The following is a 22,415-nucleotide window of genomic DNA, read 5'->3' on the forward strand; positions in this document are numbered from 1 at the left end:
ACTACTCTGATAAGAGGCTGGTTCCTTGATCTTTTTCACTCTGGCTGAAACTGAAACTCTAAACAAAGGAAAAGCTTCCCTCCTTCCTTTTGAAATATCTTGTTCCCCCATTGGTTCCTCTGGTCAGGTGTTAGCTAGGCTAGGTGAACTTCTTAACCCTTTACAGGTAAAAGAGGCATTAACCATTAACTGTCTATGACACCAGCACTGACAGCAGCAGCTAAACCTGCGTTAGAGGCTCAGCCAGAGCTTGAACTACAACCTAGTGCACCAGCGGAAAGCAGGTCAGTCAACAGAAACAAATCCATTGCCTACATTGCTTCCAGAGGGACCAAGCCAAAGTCCACAATCCAGTGAGGAACTGATGTCTCCAGCATCAAAGGAACAGTTCCAGGCAGAGCAGGAAGCAGATGAGAGCCTACAGGAAGCTTGGATGTTACACTATTGTATACACTCTGGAGAAGCTATGCTCATACATTTGGGGATGATGTTTCCACCTGCAGACCAACCATGCTGTGCTGAAGTGGCTTCATACCGTCAAGGAAAATAACAAGAAACTTCTTTGGTGGAGTTTCTCCCAAGATTTTGATTTTGAAATAACATTTCAGGAGCTTCTAATGCAGTGGCTGATGCACTTGCCCATGAATGTTTCCCAGAATCAACTGGTTAAAATCATCCTTGGAATGTGGGAAATAGTTAGTTCTTACATAATCAGTAGTATGTCTAGAAGTGCATGCATCTTTTAACTGTTTTCTCCTAGAGCTCCAGGAAGAAATTACTGCCAGTGTGGAACAGGCTGTCCAGCACTGTCTGATTTGGGGGCATGTCATGAATATAGGGGGAAGGGTAGCAATCTTTATGTATGCAGTAGCGTGAAATCCCTCCTTGGGAGCTGTACTGGATTGCCTTACCTGTAAGGGGTTAAGCAGTTCAGATAACCTAGTTAGCACCTGACCAGAAGGACCAAGGAGGAAAGAAGATACTTTCAAAGCTGGCGGGAAGGATTTGTTTGTTGTTCTCTTTTGTTGTTCCCTCTCTGGATGGATGGAGGAAGAAGCCAAGCAGGTATAGTATCTCCTGAAATATGCCATGAATAATCCATATAAAACCACAGAAAACTATAAGTAGGGCAAGGAAATGTGTTAGGTTATCTTTTGTTTTGGTTTGTGAATTTTACTACGCTAGAGGTAGTTTTATTTCTGTTTTTGGAACTGTGACGCTGAGCCCGGAGGGGAATCCTGTGTGTTCAATTTTATTACCCTGTAAAGTTATCGTCCATCCTGACTTTGCAGGTGTGACTTCCCCGCCCCCACTTTATAAATCAAGTTCTTTTAAGAACCTGATTGATTTCAGTGTCCTGAAGACAAAGGACCTGGTCTGTGCTCATATTGCTAAGGCAACTGGTTGGTATATTATTCTCAAGCCTGCCCAGGAAAGGGGGTGAAGGGGTTTGAAGGGAAAGGGATTCTAAGTGACCCTTCCCGGTGTAAGTTTTTGTGTAAATCTCTTGGTGGTGGCAGCAATACCATCCAAGGACAAGGAAAGGAATTTGTGCCTTGGGGAAGTTTTAACCTAAGATGGTAGAATATAAACTTAGGGGGTCTCATGTGGGTCCCCACATCTGCACACCAGAGTTTAGAGTGTCTGTGGGGGGGGAACTCTGACAGTGTCCAGGCAGCTATGCATGCACTCTACCACCTCATGCTGCACAATGAGGTTATATAGGACTGCATGGGGTAATAACCCCTCAATCCTATCTCTATTTGAATGTCCAACAAATAGTCCAGTGCAGGGAGGGGGGCAGTGGATCTCCTGTAGGGCTACATATTTAGAATCACCACCAGTTAAATTGTATTTTCTTCCCTCCCTCCTCTAAATGTTTGTATAAAGCCTTAATCTTCCCTCTCCCTTTCTTATATAATGCTCCATATTGACTGGTTCACAATTTCACATGTGAGTTTATCTGAATGTTCACTCAAATCCACCAACACTGAAATTCCAAACAAGGAGTACATTTTATGTGCTGTTGCAGAATTCTATTTGCCCTCTTTCCTGGGGCAAGTAATTTTCTTTCCTGATGGGTGAATAGAATATTATAGTTAAAAGCTGCAGGAGCTATTTAGGGCCATAATTCCATGGCAAGAACTTTGATTTTTTTAGAGGCCTCTTCCCACTCCCCAGAAAGATAGCATGCTGTCTGTCACCCCAGCCAGCCTGCTAGTAAACAAGACTAAATTTTCAATACTTGATCTGTTATGCCTAGCATAGCCCAGTAAAATAATTTAACATTTTTATTGTATATAAAAGTACTTGACTTTCCAGTTCCCAAGCAAGACGTACTGATTCAAGCAATACTTCAATTGTTTGCTATGACAAAGCCATGACCATCAATAAGGCAACAGCCTTAGTGTGTGCCTGGGCTGACAAAATTTTCATAATTTGCATTAAGGCTACCTTGTCATTATATGGTTGAAATTTCACACATCCACTGAATTCAGGTTCCCACAGCAAACATATCTGCTAAACTGCCGATCTATAAAGGCATTAACGTTACCATATACAGTAACAACACATCTGCACAAAGTGGAGTCAGGGCTATTGTAGGAAAGATAACACACAATTTGGGTAATTCAAAGTTAAGATTTTAGCTAAAACTGTGGATTACCTGAGGAGGGTGTTTGCTTTTTCTTTTTAAAATGTCAGTATGCAGTACACAAGCTGAACCCACCATTTTAAGTTTATTGCTATGTTAAAGCAATTTGATGACAAAAATAGAAATAAAAAGTGGAAGTTCCAGACAGCAGTTGTACATATTTTTATTTGAGAAATAGATGTTTCTTAGCTATACAAAATTCAGAACAAACAAAGCACCAAGAAACATTATCAAATGTACAAAAACATTACAGAGAAATAATTGTTAGATCAAAGCACAGTAAATGGATGTCATTTTTGAACAGTTCACAAATAGACTCTAAACCAGTGCAAATTTTATTGCATTAATAGAATACTTCCCAACTCATTTAATAAATTGATAATTTATTCACACTACTTCCTTTTATCCTCATTAACGTTCAGTTTATTTTTAAGCTCCTAAAAGGAGTTCAGTGTGTGCTTGTAAAAAACAGGAAACATAATCCCTTATATCTGCATCATTGATTGATGCAGAATGAAAGAAAAAAATATCAATCTGTTTCCTTTCTAACATGAATCACAAAATACAGCACAGTAAAATCAGAACTGCACCCAACTCAACTGTTCAATGTCAGCATTTACGGTTTACAAGGGGGTAGGGGTTGTTTCTGAAAAGGTCCACAAGGAAAAGCTGATATACAGAAGGCACCTGAAGGTTTCAAATTGTTAAAGAATTAATTTGTAAAGGCTATCATTAATTCAATAAAAAGATTCAACAGTTAATGAAATACAATTATTTGCATTGAAGAAATTGATGACTGATTAATGTTTAAAAACAAATTTCTACTTTAGGCTGGATTCCTCAGTTATATTTTTTAAAACATTTTTAAACAAAGTTATAAAAATATAGATTTCTATGGTCTAATTAACACTCACTTTGCAAACATACCCCATGTTGCAGTTATTTATATGAAGATAATAAACTCAAGCTAAGGTACATGTATATCCTAAAATTGAGGCAGTACAGAAAAACATCATTCACAGTTAGGGTGGAAAAAGTCTAGTAATTCACAAATGCAATGTAAATTTAGAGTTTAGCTGACATGTGAAATTCAGCTATAAGTAAGACTAACTTAGTAGTTTTTTGAGAAAGTGGAATATAATTTAGAGATACATTTTCTACATAAAACAAATTTTCAATTAAGATGTTATTGTCAACTAGTATTATATAAAAAATGAAGACAGACTATAGCTATCAGCATTGTACACAGATGTTCTATTTTCATGGTACGTTGCACAACATTTTAATTAAGTTTTCTCTTTGTTCTATATACACAAACTTTTTGGAATCTATTGCATTTTCATTTATAATAATTACAATTAATCTTTGTAATGTTCTCGAATTTATTCACTCTGCACATCGAACACTCAATAAAAGTTTTCTGTTGAGAATCTTGATTTCAAACAGTTAAAGATCCCATTTAACTTTACAGAAAACGTAAATCCCTTGTTTAGTAAAGGGAAACAAGGCAGATTTGGTACATTTATAATTAGATGAAAATTGCAAAATACATTGCGCTCTTCATATAGTTAACCAGTAATCCAAAATTTTAAAGACCATGTAAATTCAAAGAGATTTTCCTGTTAGTTATCTGTTTTATGCTGATATGCTCCTTTTAATATCTCTCAGGTTCACTCGATCACATACATACACTTCAGCATGCTTGCAACCAAGTTGCTCCCAGCTCCACTTACGTGATCATTTTGGTTTGGACCCTGACTTTCTGCAGCAGGTTCTTCAGGCAATAATCATCTGCAACCATTATCTTTATGATTATAAATTAGGTTTCCAAAATGTATACAAGGAAAACATCTCCATCCCATTCTTGGCTGCTGGTTACATGTCAGACTAGAACTGTTCTATGCCAGGGGTTCTCAAGTTAACAAGGCATTTCTTTTCCTGCTTATGTCGAAGAAAAGAACTGGGGCTGAACTCAGATTTCTCTTTGGATTACACCTGGGGGAAGCTCACTCATACACAATGGATGTATGGTAATTTGGATCACTGGGGGAATATAGTTCAAAATGTTAATTTTTAGTCAAGCAGCTTCCAATTTTACTCATTTCCCCTCCCCCCCGAGTTTAATAGGTTATTAATTTGCAAGGAATCATTTATAAATTTCTTTAGAGCCTCGAGGAGGGGGAAAATCCATTTAAAATGCAAAAGAAAAAGTTTTAAGGAATTGTCCTCATGCATTTGGGTCAGATTTTCGATCATATGAGTATTATAGTATTCGATCATTCAAGTCTAGTCAGGTGCCATACCTGTTTTCTGAGTACAGTCATGGGAGTTTGCATATTCAGATTAGGTAAGCATTCATCTCTGAAAATCCAGCTCTAGGACAACTTGCCACAATCTCTAATGTTTGCAGCTAAATATTTCATACAAAGAAGTCAAAGGAGGAGAAACAGGAAGTGATATGTAGTCAGGATGAGGCAGCAACTTAGGAGCTCTCAGTATTTGCTTTACTCCAAGTTCTTGTGAGGAAATCTAGCTGCATGTTAGATGAAATATTTTGATTATATAATCACCTTGAGGACTTTCACTTTTTCTCCTGCATAATGGAATCTATTCTAGAGTCAGCTAGTTAAACCAGCTATTAAAAACTAGAATTAAAAACCAAGCAGTTTAAAATAACCCAAACTCTACAACAAAATAACAGTCCTCAACATGTCCTGGATTCTCCTGTTCTTTTTAAGTTGGAAAGTAATTGTAAGTGGGCTTTTTGACTTGACTTCATTTAGTTTCACACCGTGCTTTCAACTAGCTGGGAAACAGGTAAGTACAACAGAATAGAGACTATGTTAGAACATGCAGAGGCATCAGTCTGATGTAGTAAATCCAGGGACATTAAATCTTCTACAAGAATGATCCAGGATCGCAAAAGTATCCTGTTTACCTCATTAGCCTTAGGAAACAAACATTTAGTGCTAGATACCATGGCACACAAGCTACTCTGGATGTTTACACAAGCCCAGTGTCATATTGTTGAAGATTTGCAGCAATACATACGAGAGGGCTGTTAAAACAATGCAAACTGATAAAAAATGTCATCTACAATTATGTCTAAGAGGGTGAAAATGGAATCCAGTTATTTCATTATTACCCATTAGGCAAAACAACATATTATAAAGATCCTCTGCAGCCGGGGAAAATAAAGGTTGCTAAATATTTAGGATGCTCAAAGAGAATTGCTATTTAAATTGCTTCAAGGAGCCATAAGGCTTAGCTGCTTATTATTTAGGACAATCAGTGAGAGGTGATAATTTAATTTGTGTGCTGCTGTACTTTTAAAGCCAGTACTAAAGTAAAGTATTAGGTACAATCTTTGCCATTTGTATAAAACCTACTTAGATTAGCAACTACTATAATGCAAGTGTAAGTATTCAAGAGCATGCTTCACAGGGATTTTAACATTTAAAATATGAACAATTAATTACATTGGTGGGGAGGGGAGCAGAGAGAAGAAAATCAAGCACCAATTCCACAGGTGAGTATAAGAAAAACAGCTCTATACTCATTGTTGAGTTGGTCTGAAATCTGCAAAACAAACAAATGAACTCAAAAAGCTAAAAATGACAGAAGAATTGAGATAAAGTTCTTGCACTGTACTTGTGCTTCTTTGCTTTTGAGAATTGAAAATGCCCAATATTTGCATGGAGGGAGAATTCTAAATGAACTTACTATACTAACATGGCCTAGGATCACCAATTGCTATGTTTTTTGTTTTTTTTTTTTAAAAATGTGAGCATCCAGCCTACAATGCCAAAAATATTTTCTGATACAAATAGTGCAAAATCCATTTCTTTGAAGGAACACTTATCTTATACAAATGTTATGTCAGCAACATGTTAAAAGTACTTTGTTTCGGGGTGGGGGGGGCAGTTACTGGCACTTTCAATGAGATCCTAGTGCCCCTGTAAAGAGTTTAAAAATGACTGAAGTGTGAAAAATGAATAAAGATTCTGGCATGGGAGTAGTATGAGCAGATGACATTCAAGCTGAAAGTGAGACTATGCGTAAGTCACTTTGTTTTAATAATTCATTAATCCCTTCTCTCAGTTGCTTCTTCCAGGAGTGACTTCCTCAGTAAGGGATGGTCACGTACTGATTCAGCACATTTGATTGAAGCAGAAGTAGCATAGCTATCCACAATTGTTGCCACGTAATTTAGTTATGGAAACATTTAAGTCACAGACCAGTGTCTAAGATTCATCTTGCAGAGGACGACAAGTATTGTCAAGTAGGCGTGTGAGTTTTTCCACCTACTGGCAATCAGCTAAACATGGTTTTAACTTTTAAGACCAGTCCCTTTGAACTCTTCAATTTTTCTCTGCATACACAATTTTAAGAGTTGTATATAAAGATATGTATAGTAAAAAAAATATTGAATCTGGACCTACAATGCAAAATAATTATCCCATAGGTTAGAAAGATACCAGGTATGGGGCAACAGTACCTGAAGCTGCAAGTTCACCCCAAGGGGCACTTTTTTTTTTTTTTTTTTTTTTTTTTGAGAGGGGGGTCTTAATTTCTGGTCAATATTTGTTTATGTCAAAACCTTTGTGCACCCTGGTTTCATTAAACTATCTCTGTAGCTTGCAGAAAGACACCCATCTCCTAGCTACTCAGGGCAGAAGCCCATCATTGTTTGGGAGAACAAAGCAATATAGTCAGATTATATCTAATTTCACGTAGCAGGACACTGAATAGAGAAAAGCTAAAGTTTTATAATATAGCCAAAATGGAAGGGTTATTGTCAGTCAATAGATGTTTAGATTATTAAGTGAGACAAGGACTACTGTCAAAAAGAGAGGTAATAACTAAAGCTATTGTTTGGTATTGTGACCTGTCTAAAATAGCTTCTTTGCAAGTTGCAATTCAAGGGTTCCATAAATATGTACACACATGCTGCACCCATATGCAACAAACAGATCCCTCTTTACCAGTGCACTTAACATGCTTCTTGGCTAGAAAGGCAATCCAAAACATACACTTATAAAATATCCCAGCACTGATGGTCCTTAAGAAAGCCACCAGGTAAATGTTTATTGAACCACCATCTCCCTTCTCAACTACTTGATTATGAAGATGGCGGACAAGCAAGAAGAAACAAAATATATACAGAAAAATAAAGTTAAGGCAGATAAGCCATTCAAGATCTGAATATCCTTGGCATTAAGAAGTTTTAAGGTATTTTATAGCACTTTACACTATTTCATGAGATGACAAAGATCAAAAATCAGAACTCGCCCCAAAGAGAGATTTGATCTGGATATAACTTGCTGGATTTAGTCTTCTTTTAGGAACTTGAATCCAAATCTACATATTCTCAGTTTTTGTGAAGTTCCTTCACCTCTTTCCTCATTTTTATATGACAGGTGCTCCAAAGCACTTCCTACACCACTCCACACTGCTGCTCGGCGGCGCATCTATTTTCTGCATCTTCTCAAGCACCTCTGTTGTTAGACTTTTATATGCAAGTCTGTACTCACTGTCAAAGGCCTCTGGAATAAACAGAGCGTAGTTGAAAGTGCTGCTTAAATGACTTCAAGGGCACACCATAAATATTTTCCACAAAAATAAACTCTTTTTAAAATGTATCACTGCAAGATCTAGCTGTTTTAAATGAACGGTAACTGAGAAGCACAAAAGCAACACTTATATTAGTATTCATTAGTTACTCCTGAAGTAAGGAAGTCTGCCAATTGAACAGCTGCTTAGAAACCCCTGAAACTAATGCCAATTTTTTGAAGTTAGTTAGCTATCCTGAGCCTTCTCTTTAATATATTTGTGCAAATAAACATTATGCATATTTCACAATATTTTCAACTTACCAATATCAATGTTCTCTCTCCCAAGCGACACCAAAGACAGGAAAAGGATTTCTCTATAAAAACTCCTGTAAAATATTTTAAAATGTGAGTCAATGAAAGTACAATCTACCCTCAAGAAGTCAATGCTGAAAGCATGTTTATCGCCTATAAACACAGCTTTTTTTAAACTATGTTTCCACTGTTATTTGTACTATAAGCGGCTTGTTAATCAGTCTTGTGAACTCACAATTTTATGAGTCCTGCAGTTTTTGGTGTGCTGCTTTGAGCCCAGCTCCTAGAGTCAAGAGCTATATGAAAAAATTCATCTTTCATTAACAAAAATGTTTTAGCCATCAAACTTGTGGAGAAAAGGTTGAAAATGTGACACACGTGCCCCAAAAGGTTCACAAACTGCAAGGCAAGTGAAAAAAACCCAAAATGTATTCTTAAAATTTTTTAATTTCTCATGGATTTTTTGATATTTGAGATTAGGATCCTATGTTTAGTTTCAGGATATCAAATTTTCACTGGAATAGAATTATCCACATATTAAACAAATAGGTGTAAGCATCTAGGAACAAAAAAAATAAATAAAAAAATTAGAGATTGTATTAATGAATAAAGTACTCTCTTTTTAACACCTTGAAAATACACACAGTTTCTGTACTTCAGTCACTACTCACTTAAGAATGGGATAGGCTTGCAGAATTAAAGACATCTGTACAATACTCTTTGGCAAACTGACACAGAGCTGGCCTCTTGGTTTCATACAGTCACTGCATTCTTTGTAAATCAATCTAAATTGTGGCTGAATGAAGAAAGGGAACAGCCTACATCTGGGGGGAGGAGGAGGCGGAGGAGCAGAGCCAATCAAGAAGCTCTGAGAGTCATCCCCAAAGGTGGCAGCTGACTGGACCTATCCCAGGTCTCCTTAGAGCAGGGGTCTCAAACATGCAGCCGGCCCGCGGAATTATTTGCTGTGGCCCACCAAATTCCCCACATCCCCCCAGAGTTATTTCCTACAGCTATCAAGCTCCCCTCACCCACCACCCCCGCAGCACGCCATGTCCCCCACCCCTCTGACTACCTCCAGGCACTTCCCACTGCCAAACAGCTCTTTGGCAGCGCTTAGCACTTTCCAGGAGGAAGGGGGGAGAAGCAAGGAGCCGCAGGCTCAGGGGAAGAGGCGGAGAAGAGGTGGGGTAGGGGCAGGGAAGGGGTGGGACCTCAAGGAAAGGGTGGAGTGGAGGCGGGGTAAGGGACAGCAGTGGGCTTTTTTATATGAAAAGGTGTCAGTGATGCGGCCCTTGGGCCAATGTACTAGTCCTCACATGGCCCTCGTAATGATTTGAGTTTGAGATTCCTGCCTTAGAGAAAGGGTCACTGAAGTTCTCAAGCACTCAGAGTGAGCGTGTGCAAATGAACATGCACCACTTGGTACTGAGTAGCCTTTGTAGGCGAAGGAAGGAAACTGCCAGCCTGGCTACAGAAAGAGTGGGAAAAGCACAGACAGGCAAGACTCACCCAGGCGCACAAAATTCCTCTTTACAAGATGGGAAACCCCGCCCCAGCTACCAAGAGACAGCTAATACCCCAGGAAAAGGAAAAAGACTTCAAGTAGCAGAGACCAGGGGATTACACTCCTCCTGCCCATGAACAAACTGAGTTGTCAGGGAACTGTTCCTGCTATAATAATTAGATAGTATAAAAACTACATTCAACAGCTTTTATTTATTTATTTATTTATATATAAATAAAAAGTAACTTTGGCCCCACTCCTCTCCCCAAAACAAACAAACAAAAAAAAGTGTCTGTGCCCCAAAGCATCATGCTCTAAAGATTCATCTTTAGATAGTTATTTGTGTGTGTTGGTGCTTACAGCGGTGCTTGCAATTCCAATCAAAAATGGTAGTTGCACATAATGGTAGTTTTCAAAGTGTCATATCTATTACAGTTCACAGTAGAGTCACATTACGTGACTGAAGCGTGGTATTCAGTGCTCTTAATACCATGTTCTTGTATGGAATACTCCTCCCTCTCCCTCCCAGCACCTCCTGCATGCCACAGAACAGCTGATTGCAGCAGCTGGGAGGCGCTAGAAGAGGTGGGGAAGAGTTGATCAGCGGGGCCATCAGTGGGCAGGAGATGCTGGAAGGGGAGCTGGCTCCCGGTGAGTGCTCTAGCCCTGAAGCACCATGGAAATGACACCTATGGGACATAGGTACTCCCTCCAGAACCCCAAATATCCTCTCCGAGTACACACACCCCTCCAAGTACCCCTCCCAGTACACAAACACCCCTCCAGCACCCCCATAAATACCCTCTCCAGTTCCCCCTGTGGCAGCATCCTTTTTTGGCACCACCTGAAAGTAATACTAGGAATAAACGTAATAAATATTCCTCAGCCTCCAGATGCCAGTTTTTCTCCCTTAATCAAAACTATTGTGCAAAATGCAGAGCTGATTCCTCTTAGCCAGCAACTCGCATGCAGCTGAACTTCAGTGGTTGTAAAGATAGTTCATTGGATGCTTTCAGATCTTTGTGATGTGAAGGTTTCAATGACAAGTGTAAATGTGCTACATTTATGCAGTGAGGCCCAAGATCTCCACATGTTTTGTATCTGCTTTTGCTGCATATTTACTTCACTTATGATAAAAAAAATCAGGTTTTGTGTATGCAACTGGGAGTTTAGCTATCTGATTTGCAAATAACTGAAGCAACTACATGCACAGGAGTAGATCTACACATGCCAGAATCTTTACAGATCTCAAAGTGCCCATATGAAAATCTGATCCTAAACATCTGGGAGTCTCAGAGGGGGTATGTATGGGAGGCTGTTACAACACTTAAATGGTATGTGATCCTGGTGTAGATTTGGGTATGAGGGTGGGGGAAGATAATAGAAAACACTGTCCCTTTACCTTTGTCGTTTGATGTCTGGTTTAACTTTCTGCAGAAGGAGGTGGATGGGTTCAACAACATTGTTGTTTTGAATGCTCAGTTTGATGTTCTCCACTAAAGTGCTTGTTGCCTGCTGATCTTCTGAAGCTATGGATGATTTCTTCTCCACTGAATCTGGTAGGGGAATGAGGCATTTCAGACCAATACAAAAATAGATGTAATTCTTAAACTGTCTCCCTCCCATAAAACGTACAGTGAGTACAAGATATATGTGGTCTTTGCATGCAGAGACATTTTGTCCATCTTGCAGAAGTTTCCACTACAATGGAATGGCTTTGCCTATCTAGGCATTGTCACCCTTTACTGTGGCAGAAACTGTGTAAAGCATACACACTCTTTGAGTATGTCCTGACAAGGGAGCACAAGAGACCAAACTGCCTCTAGTTTTTGACATGTATATTTTCGTAACAAAATCTTTGTATATTGACACAGATATAAAAATGGTTCTTTTTAGTGCTACAGTATCTTGTTAATTTATATTGAGTTCAAACATATTGATTGTTTCCAGGTGTAACAGACACACAATCAGATGTGTTTGATGCATGTGGCTGAAGGCTACCATGTTTCAGCCATGCTGCATTAGTTCGTTGGCTGCAAATTGAACCGAAGGTTAAGTGCATTCTAAAGAAAATAAAGTTAGTAATATTTATGCCATCAGGCGACCCTGAAGACCAGTTTGTAAAGAAAGAAAAGTGAAGCTGCCATTGCAAAATGTGGGCTACATGCTACCATTAGCGCAGCAATGGTGAAGCTGAAACAGAAATGGTGCAACAATGACCATCAGCAGCTGATCTAGTCAGGCATCATTTACACATTTACCGCAATCTTTTGGTGCATGAACTGGTGGTTCCAAAATAACAATGAACTGACTTAATAAAAAGAGTGCATGAAGGGGGCAGTGGAGTTTAGATTACAGACAGAATCAATACGTAGCAAAGTTGCATAGTAAGCAGCAAGCAAGGGGCATTTGTTGATGAAAGTCACACCAGACACAGTGATCACTCCAATGAGTTTGGGATAGCCTGGATATAAAAGCAGGATTCAGTGCATTTGGTGAACATATTTTCCTGTTTTCCAGATATTTTCTGAATTTACTGCAGGTTCTCTCAATGGTACTATTTGGCCAGTTTTTTAGCACAAAAACATTTAAAACAAACTCTTTGTTCCTTGTTTACATCATATGAGTTTGTATTGGGGGGGCTAATTAAAGTTATAGATACATTATTGGAAGATTCAAGTTGTCAGTCATGTTTCATATGGATGTCACCAGCCCCTTAGTAAATAAAACAAAAACAAAGCAAATGACACTATCATCCGCCTCTGGTTCTCCTACTACATTTTTTGGTTCAATCAGTTTGCTTAGATTTAAAGCTCCTCTGGGGAAGGAACTCTTCTTCCTTGGTGTTTTACAGCTCTGAGCTCATTTCTTAAAGTTAACACAAGAAGAACAGCTCAGTGCAACAACAAACTATTTGAGACTGATGTAATACAAGAGTACATAGTACACTGCACATGTATGTTTCAAAACTCTGCTGCTGTAGTGGAAAACCATGTGAACTGAAGCTAGTGGCATAAACATTATAGCTACATATGGTAAATTAGGATGCAGAAAGGTGGTGTATATATATGAAGTGGAAAGTGAAGGCCAAAGTGGTCCCAGGGGTGGTAGGAGCACTCGGAGCTGTGACTCCTAAGCTGGGTGAGTGGCTCCAACAGATCCCAGGAACAACATCAGAGCTCTCTGTCCAGAAGAGTGCAGTGCTAGGAACAGCTAAGATACTGCGCAGAACCCTCAAACTCCCAGGCCTCTGGTAGAGGACCCGAGGTTGAAGAAGACACATACCACCCATAGGGGTGAGAGGGGAATTTTTTTTTTATATTTTTTTTTTTTTTTTTAAACAAAAGCAAAATTTTATTTTAGAAAGATTTTTCTTTGTAGCAGTTCTTCCCTTTCATGGCTGTACTGACATGTCAGTAACACAGCAAGGAAGTTCAGACCCATGCCCTTACTGAAGTTTATGTACAGGCTGCCATCTGATCAAATCCTTCCCCTATTTTCTATCTGCTATATAAACATGCAAAGAATATGGCAATTTGTATACAAAGGAGGAAGACAACAAATGCTTTCATATCAGGTTTTGCATTGTTTACATTGTATTGTCATTCAAAATGTAGTGGGTGCTTTGCACATACAGGGGAAGACAGTTCTTGCCGTGAAGAGCATACAATCTATAAAGAAGTCACAAGACATGAAGTCTTGTGACACAAGAAGTCACACTAAATAGACATGTTTAGTGTCACCTCTCAATCCCCACCCCACACTTTCACACACATTTGTTTCACTTACTGAGATTTCTCCAAGTTATATATAGAGGCTCTCCAGGCTCTTGGTGAAGGTTGATGTTGTCCCACAGTAGCTGGATGTATACTAACTTACTGTCTTGAGACAGAGATGACAACGGAAGCTAGAATGAGGGAAAGCGAAGTTTAAAAAGGTCAGCACAGGATCATGTGATTAAAAACTTGATAACAGGCCCCAAACTGTTATTTCTTATCTCTGTTGCCGAAAAGATTTGTGCTATTCATTTTGAGACACAAAAATGGAGAGGCTAAACTGCAGGTTTCATTTGGTAGGAACTGAACAGCGCATTGTTTGGACTGCAGTTCTGAGTGGCCTTTTTTCTTTGTTTAGCTAAAACTCCATCCTGCGTGATATAGGCTAAACCACCAGTACCGGAATTTACTCAGGCTGTATTGATATAAACACATTATTATTTGTATTGCATGAACACTTAGGAGCCAGAGTCGCAGGCCATGGCCCTAGTGTACGACGCACTGTACAAATGCAAACAAAGAGAGAGATGGTCCTTGCCCTGCTTCTAGTTTGTGCCCGAGGTACTACTAGCAGATGGTGATCCTGCTGTAAAAGGTTGTACATTACCTTTCTGTTGGTTTCCAAGCTCCAAGAAAGGAAAGCATTTGGACTTTGTGTAACAGGTGGGACTGTTTGTACAGCAGGTTGGGAAGGGCAGCTGCTCACAGATATTTATTAAGAACACAGATTATCCCTAGTAACACCACACACCTAGTCGGTTGGTTAGTGCAGACACATGAAACTCATAATTACAGCTCAATTTTTCATAACTTTTGTAAAATTAGAAGTGCCTTCTGAATGACTATGAACTTGCTGCATGAATCGGAAGTGAGAGATGGACAAGAAAGCTGTGTAGCTCATTCCGAGTCAGTGTAGGCTTTCCCCTGATAACTTTACATTTATAGCAGCAAGTTCCCATTTAGAAAAGTTAATGGTATTGGGGGAGAGGGGAAAAGCATCACAGTGACTCATACTTTTCATGAACATAAGCAGATTTATTTTGATGTTCCAGCCCAATATCTGAAAGAGATTTCACAGTGTGGTAGGGAATCTACCTTGCTGTGATGTGTTATAACTGAAAGCTGTTGTTCATGAGTTAGAATTCCTCGGAGCTTCTTTCTAACCCCCGACCATCAGCAGCCATTGAGAAGAATCTCACTTAGTAGCTTTTGAAAATCTATAAAAGGATGTAGTGGCATTACACCCCATATTCTTCATAAAGCCATGATCATGGCATAACTAAGATGTATTTTATGCAAGATGGGTCATGTAAGAGATCATTGGAAAGGTTATGATTTATTGAATATGATTATCCTATTTGTATGCATGTATAATTTTTATATCTGAAGTTAGGAATATTGTCTATGCATCTATTACAAATGTGTTTACACCTGGGGAATGCCCACTAGACGGAATGCAATCAGTCTGGATGGATGGTTGGGAAAGACCACTAGGGAAAACAACAGGTCTTTCAAGATGGTTATCTCCCATCTTCCTGGGAAACCTTCCTGGGGATGCTGCAAATAGCCTTTGAGTTATGGCTCCAGGAACATGTGATCAAATCACCTGGTATTGGACTCCATGATGATAGTGTTTTTCCACTGACTGGGGGTAGGAATCACACTGGGAGACAAAAGATTCCCGTCATATGCAAAATCTATTTAAGGCAGAGGAGTGTCATCATCATGGTTCGTTCTTCATTGACTCCCCATCCAAGAAAGGAGACTCCTGGAAACACTTGAGAACAAAAAGACTGGACTAGGGGAGAAGGACTGATCGCAGGCAAGAGGGTTGTCTGGCCTGTGAAAAGAATATCTTGAGTTTTAAGCTGCAAGCAAATACTGCTTGCCTTCAAGAATCTCTGCAATCTGCCTACAACAACATTTAGGGTGAGAATTTGCTACTTACAGACAGTTTCTTTAGTATATTAAGCTTAGATTGTGTGTTTGTTTCATTTGCTAGGTAATCTGCTTTGTTCTGTTTGCTAAATCTTATAATCACTTAAAATCTATCTTTTGTAGTTAATAAACTTGCTTTGTTTTGTCTAAAACCAGTCTGTGTGGAAATCAATTTGGGGCAGAAAGCTGCGTATATCCCTCTTCACGTTGAGGGAGGGGATGAATTTCATGAGCTTAGGCGGTACAATTCTCTGTGCAATGCAAGACGGTACAATTTTGGGTTTACACTCCAGAGTGGAGTGTCCACTTGAGTACTGGGCAGTTCCTTAGCTGAGCCTTCCCATGCAGAGCTGATCTCAGCATCTGTATGAATAGCTGCAACTCAGTGCACTCCTACCCTTATGTGTGCTGGTTAAGTGCAGTCTGAAACTTGAGGGGGGGCTTGGCTGGCTTGCCTCAGCAATACAGTGTAAAGGGAGGTCAGGCTAGTGGGCCAGGCGGGCGCAGTAATACCCCAGTCCCAGGAAGCACCCCAAAAGGAGGATGGATGGGGAAAAACCCATCAGATGCCATGCTAGAGAACAGTTTGACCAGCAGTCAAGTGCTCTTTTCACTCATCATTATTCAAGACAGGAATCTTGTAAAAGGAATCTTATTACCAATATTAGAAGTAGAAATGTATGATTTGGTATTAATAGTTTAAAATAATCTAGATTTTTTTTTTGTCAAGGAAGGTTTTCCTGACATTTTCTATAAACAAACATAATTCAATATGTTGCAATGTTTGTGGATGACCAATTACTCTCAAGGCACCTACCTGGACCCCGTCATTACAGTGTTCTGATGTCAAAATGAGTCCTGGCAAGTTGCTAGGTAGATCCAAGCGCCGGAAATACCAAACTAGGTTCCAGAAAATGATGGGATGTTGGTTGATAAATGTGGATGTGTGAATCACTTGTTCCCCTTCATTCTCTAACAAGGATTCAAGCTCTTTACGTAGCACCAGAGGGCTCAAGTAGGGCACAGACAGAGGGAGAGGATTGGGCCTTTTCCCTAAAGGATCCTGAAAGAACAGCAGCAATTTGTTACTTTACAAAGTCAAAGATTTTCAGCCCCCAGAAATACTTTTGAGGCTCATTTCCTATAGCAATCTTAATTGCACTGCTGCAGAACTAACATTTCGAAGTCTTTGGAGCTAATGAATGCACAACAGATATACCGGGGCTGTCGGTTTTGATTTCTGAACTTTTCCTTCTCCTTCCTCACAAAAACAGAGCTTGTTAAAATAATTGCTCTACAGAAGATTAAAAACAACGTTGCAATACATTATAATGCAAGTCCATCAGGAGACAGCTTAAATGGAAAACAAACTTCATCATTGAACAGCACCCACTCTAAGTCCATCAGAAGGAGAGACATCCTTGTTTAACATGGAAGTACTTACTGTAATGAACTCCATTCTCCTGCCCCCTTCTCTCCCAACAGGAGATACCATCTGAACCATTTTTTGGTGGGGAGGACAGACGGTACATGAAGGGAATGACTTGCATATAGTTCTTGGAATAATATGCTATTTGTTATTATTAGATGGTCAATTCCAGAATGCTGGTCACTTGTTTATAAATTTCTGATCCCTTTAGAAAGGTTAAGGAAAAGTCTGTATTTCCAGAGGAAGAATTTCAAATCAAGAAGCACTACTTAAAATGTATTCAGGAAAGTGAATCCTTCAACCACGTCAGAGCAACTGAACCATGGAAAGACCTAAGATATCAAGACACACTTAGAGTAAAATATTTTACTCTTACTCTTTTACTCTAGTGCTCGAAGCATTCAAGAATGGCAAGCAGCAGTAGATCTCTCAGGATGTTGTTCAGGCAGAATTCATCAGCACTGGGTTAGATTCACTTAATATCAAACATCTTATTTGCAACCTACCACAACTTCTTGCAAGCTATTTGGAAGACTAACTGTTGAAATCCCATGAGATGGTCTGTGTGAGAGATCAATATTTTGCAAAGGGCCTCCGACACTGTGGCTCCGAGTCAAAGATGCTCCTCGTTTTGATGAATTGATGACAGACGTCTTCATAGCCCTGGGGCCCTCACTCTGTTCTTCTGGCACATCACTATTTGGGTTTCAGAAAAGACCATGTTAACATATTGCTACTCAGCAATGCCTACTGACAGATAGTAACCAGAGAAAGACTCACACAGATGTACCAAATAGTTTTCTATTGAAAGGAAAGCCTCAGTCATTGGGTTGGCATTACCTTATTTCACAGAAAAACTCAGCACAACATAAAAAAAGGTCACATTTTAAAAGAACATTTCCATATCAACTGTGAAAAGCACTTGAAAGTTTACAACTAAAACCTGCCATTATGGAGCCTATGACTCTAGTGCAGCCACCTTGCTTAGAAACAAAGTTGGACAAGAACTTCACGGTATTTTCTATCAATACCTACTTACCATTTCAGATTAATTTATTTTGGTCATGCTCACATTTTACATCACCTTTCCTTGTGTTTGCTTTCTCTGAATGGTCATGCAATTGAGTTTTATGCACAAGTGTTCACAGAAAGCAAATTTATAAATGACAAGCATAAACATTCGCTAAAATCTTTAATTTTAATTTCTTGCTGGAAGTGCTCCCACACTCTTGCTGCAAGGGAATTGAAGCAATACTGTGTGACTCAGCTGACCAGACATAACTAAGCAGTGCAGCTCATTCAGAAAAAGGCACACAATGAATACTCTCAGAACTATTTGCAATCAATGCACTGCACACAGTTGAATTAATCTTTAAAATTTCGGTTACTTTATAACAAAATTAATTATTAAAATCAGTCTTCTTCCGCATATTTTGCAGCAGGAGAAGGGTTAAATTCATGGGATGAAATTTTAGTTGCAAATTATCTGTTTGGCTCCACTGAGACATTTGTGATAGAGTTAAGAGACACTAATGTAAGATGATAAACCAGTTTAAATCTTTGAACATAAGATCAACTAATATTATACAATAAAATGTCATATTCACACCTTAAGAGTCTCACTCAGAAGGGCATAATTGGAGTTACTCAAATTTTCCAAAAGTAAAATTTTAAAGTTTTCATTAAATTTGAGTTTGATAAAAAAATTGTTGAAAACTCAACCACCACCACTACCCCCAAAAAAGAAAAAAAATCTGCTTTTTTTTAAACCAGTTCTACACATACTCTACTCAACGTAGGGCTATTGATTCTCATGGTTCATCACAAACTGCCACAAAAGAGAAATAGCTTTTCTACAATATAGTGTTAATATTGCACATTATAGAACTGCTTATGCTAAGCACTCCAAAACCTCTTACCTTAAAGAGATGATTCTGAACAAATTGATTATTTCCATAATATAATAAACTGTATTAATTCCATATACAGGAAAAGTGCATGCTTAAAATAACTTTAAAAATACACGTTAAAAATTCATAGGAAATTGCTCCAAGTTCACGTATAACTGAATTATCAGATTCAACTGCAGTTCTACAGGCAGACTGCTTTTAAGGCACTAATTCATAAAGATGAACTTAAAGCAATTGTCTAATAAGTATATTTACAAGGTGCAAAAAGTGAGGGAAGACGAACCAATGATAATAGTAAGAATGACTTTTCTATATCATATTTGGCACACTAGCGTTTAATATACAGTGGGACAACAGTATGCTAAATTTTCACTTTTCAATAAGAGACACAATATTGAAAGTGCTAGTAATTTCTAATAGTACCATCACAAACTATTTTGTTTAGAAACTAAGAACTGTTTTCCCCTTTCTCCCCTCTACCTTTGCCCAGTTGCAGAGCTGGTTTCTTCAGGTATGGTCTGGTTGGGCTTTAGGTGATCTGAAAAACTGATCAAATCAGCAACAGCAGGATTGGACACAGGTTTCTGCTCCAGAGGATCAGCGGTTAATGGAATGTTTCCACTATGTAAACTATCTCCAGATGTACTTGGTTTCAGAAAAAAGCTAAACAATGACATGACCGAGAGAGAGGGGGGGAGGCATTAAACACAAGTTTATGTATGTTTTTTAAAAAGTGACTGTAAATATTTGGAAAATCAAATTACAAGAGTACAAAAGAAAAAAGAAGCACTGTACATAAACCCTCTTCCAAAATCACAACAGTAAGATCTGCACTGAGCTCCAGAATGCAACTGACATCCCCCTCTCATTACTACAAATAGAGAGAGAAAACACCAAACATGTGAAGTTAGTCCACACACTACCCTATTCTGCCATTTGCAGAGTTTAAAAAAAAAGTCCACTTTGGTTTGGGTAAGTAACCACTTTAAACAATATTTTGTTATTTCACAATAAGATTTGCTACCTCAAGACCGTGTATAATTAAAGATGCAACACAAATATCATCGTTTTCCTAGTGATCTTTTATGTATAAGCTTTATAGATACTCTGGCTCTCCCAGGCTTACTTAAGTCGTAAGGAATAGGTAGCTTATAGCTAGTTCATACCACTAATGACGACATGTGCTATGTGAGATCATTTTAAAATTATGGTCAGATTGTGAGATTTTTGTCATCTGTCTTCACCATTCAGTTTAATATGGTAGAATACAAAGTTGTTGGAAGGGCTATACATAAAAAGGCTCTCTGGGCTATGGGTCTCATGGTCCTGTGAATTAGCCAAGCTCTGTACCAACTTAAAACTGATATCCTGCAATAACGTGACTCTTGCTAAACCAGTCTTGGAGGGAAAAACCTTGCCTGTTGAAGTTTACGAAGTGCTCTATATATAAAACCATTTTGAAAAGCTAGTTGAAAAAGTTGCACATACATTAACCTTGATATAAAAAAACAAAAAAAACAGATATTCTGCCTTCCAAATGGTTACATTTATGGGGCACACACTCAAGAAAATGAGATGTTTGGCAAGTGTAAATGACTAACCTGAGAGTTCAATCCTTTCTAGCTGCAATTACTATAATCTTTAATGGCTTACAATATTTTTAGTATGCTTTATCCCAATCACGATTGTACAAACAAGGAAACTGCTAGTGATGTGTCCCAGCTGCACATGGTAATAAGTGTCTTTGTTTTGTTCTTTCCCCTAAAGAGCCTTAACATGTCTGAATATGAATAATTTTATAATACAAACACCAATTTTGAAGTTGTGTAAAGTGGGAAAGGTAAAACTCTTGGCAAACCCACTAACCTCGCAGATCCACGCAAGTCTTTAAACTCCACATTAAGAAGAGGTAAGAAGGTATTTTTACAAAATGGACATGTGGTGTTTAAGTTAGAGTCATCTGCAGCCCATCCAGCCATAATTTCTTCATCATAAACCAATGCTCCACAAACTCTGCACTGAGAACAGCTTGACATCAAGACCTACAACAGAGAATGAATATTAGCCTTTGTCACGCAGTTTTATAGGTGTAGCGCACATGTGGCCCAGCAGATTTGGCATCAGAATGACAGTCTGAAGATCTGGATTCTATTCTCAGCCCTGCCACTTACTTGTTATGCTAAAGGCCACTTGGTTAGCCTTTTTGTGGATTACTGTCTATCTGTAAAATGGGAACAACATTCATCCATTTTGTCAAGTGATTTGAGATCTATTAAAAGCACTATAAGTGCTAAATAAAGAAAAACAGCTCTGACAACATTAACACTGACAAAATGCCTCTAACGTGTTTATTATAAATCTGTAGGTTCCTGTTTTTACTAGGCCTTTACAAATAAGGACACTTTGTAAAAGCTTCACACATTGAAAACATGGATGTGTGGAGGAACATTGAAGAAATCTGCAGCTTTTCTCAATCTCCATCACAAGGCAGGAAGGGGTTCAAATACACATACTTACTCCTTTTACCTTTTCTACCATGAGATATAACTCTGAAGAATTATATGTAAAACAAATTCCACACATGGAGCTGGATGTTGAAACATAGCTTGATGCCAGTAATGTTAAGTTTTGTAGTTCTAGCTGTGATCAGGAAAGATCTGGGTTACATTCAGATAGTAATGTGAGAGAGATATATTTTGCTCTTTTTTCCTTGGCTGGTTGAAGCAAGTTTTCACTGGTGGAAGTCCCAGGACTTGGTGTGGTCCAGTTTTAAAAGAGTCAAGTAGTGGAGAAGAACACAGTGTAGGGAAATAATTCTGCACTGTCGGGGGGGAGGGCAGACTATATGACCTCTATTCTTTTCAAGTCTATTTTCTATGACTCCCATTTTCTTGGAGTTTCATTCTTTGAACACAATGGGTTGCACTTCAAAGTCTGTAGTAAGGATTTTCTTTTACAATCCTTCATTTTTCAATCACACTATGTTGTGCAACAGTTAGATAGGAGCCTATCATAAGCATCTTTCCCAAATCTGGACCTTAGCATCCAGAAATCTGGGTGCCTGCATGAAACCCTCTAAGCTTAATTACCAGCTTAGATCTGATATCGCTGCCACCATCCAAAATTCGCCAGTGTTTTGCGCCTCAACTCTGGCTCCCAAACCCTTCCCTGGGGAACCCCAAGACTCCATGCCCGAGCAAAACAAGGGAAATAACCACTTCCCTTGGCCCTCTTCTCCCACCCAGACTTCTCTCGGGCTAGACCTGCGAGCTTTACTGATGCAACCTCTTTACATCAACATACCCAAGGAAGCATGTCTCCTCTCTTCGCACAAA

The 22,415-nt window shown here is 38.8% G+C and overlaps 1 protein-coding gene across 7 annotated transcripts in view; it reads right to left on the reverse strand.

Moving 5' to 3' along the window:
- DENND4C (DENN domain containing 4C) overlaps positions 1-22,415 on the reverse strand; it is a 134,045-nt gene that overhangs the window by 28,730 nt on the left and 82,900 nt on the right. For 6 of the 7 annotated variants that reach the window (XM_075067309.1, XM_032797541.2, XM_075067305.1 and 3 more), the window contains 8 exons: positions 20,947-21,122; positions 19,561-19,743; positions 17,677-17,866; positions 16,559-16,804; positions 13,817-13,934; positions 11,430-11,583; positions 8,530-8,594; positions 2,801-8,199 (listed from right to left, as the gene is read on the reverse strand). In XM_075067309.1, the coding sequence (XP_074923410.1) occupies positions 8,063-8,199; positions 8,530-8,594; positions 11,430-11,583; positions 13,817-13,934; positions 16,559-16,804; positions 17,677-17,866; positions 19,561-19,743; positions 20,947-21,122 (1,269 nt within the window). In that variant the 3' untranslated portion in view covers positions 2,801-8,062. Of the gene's footprint in view, positions 1-2,800; positions 8,200-8,529; positions 8,595-11,429; positions 11,584-13,816; positions 13,935-16,558; positions 16,805-17,502; positions 17,867-19,560; positions 19,744-20,946; positions 21,123-22,415 lie in introns of those variants that run through there. The other variant, XR_012656156.1, reaches the window with a different exon arrangement.

Source organism: Chelonoidis abingdonii, chromosome 6 (assembly GCF_003597395.2).
Source record: "Chelonoidis abingdonii isolate Lonesome George chromosome 6, CheloAbing_2.0, whole genome shotgun sequence".
Taxonomy (NCBI): domain Eukaryota; kingdom Metazoa; phylum Chordata; order Testudines; family Testudinidae; genus Chelonoidis; species Chelonoidis abingdonii.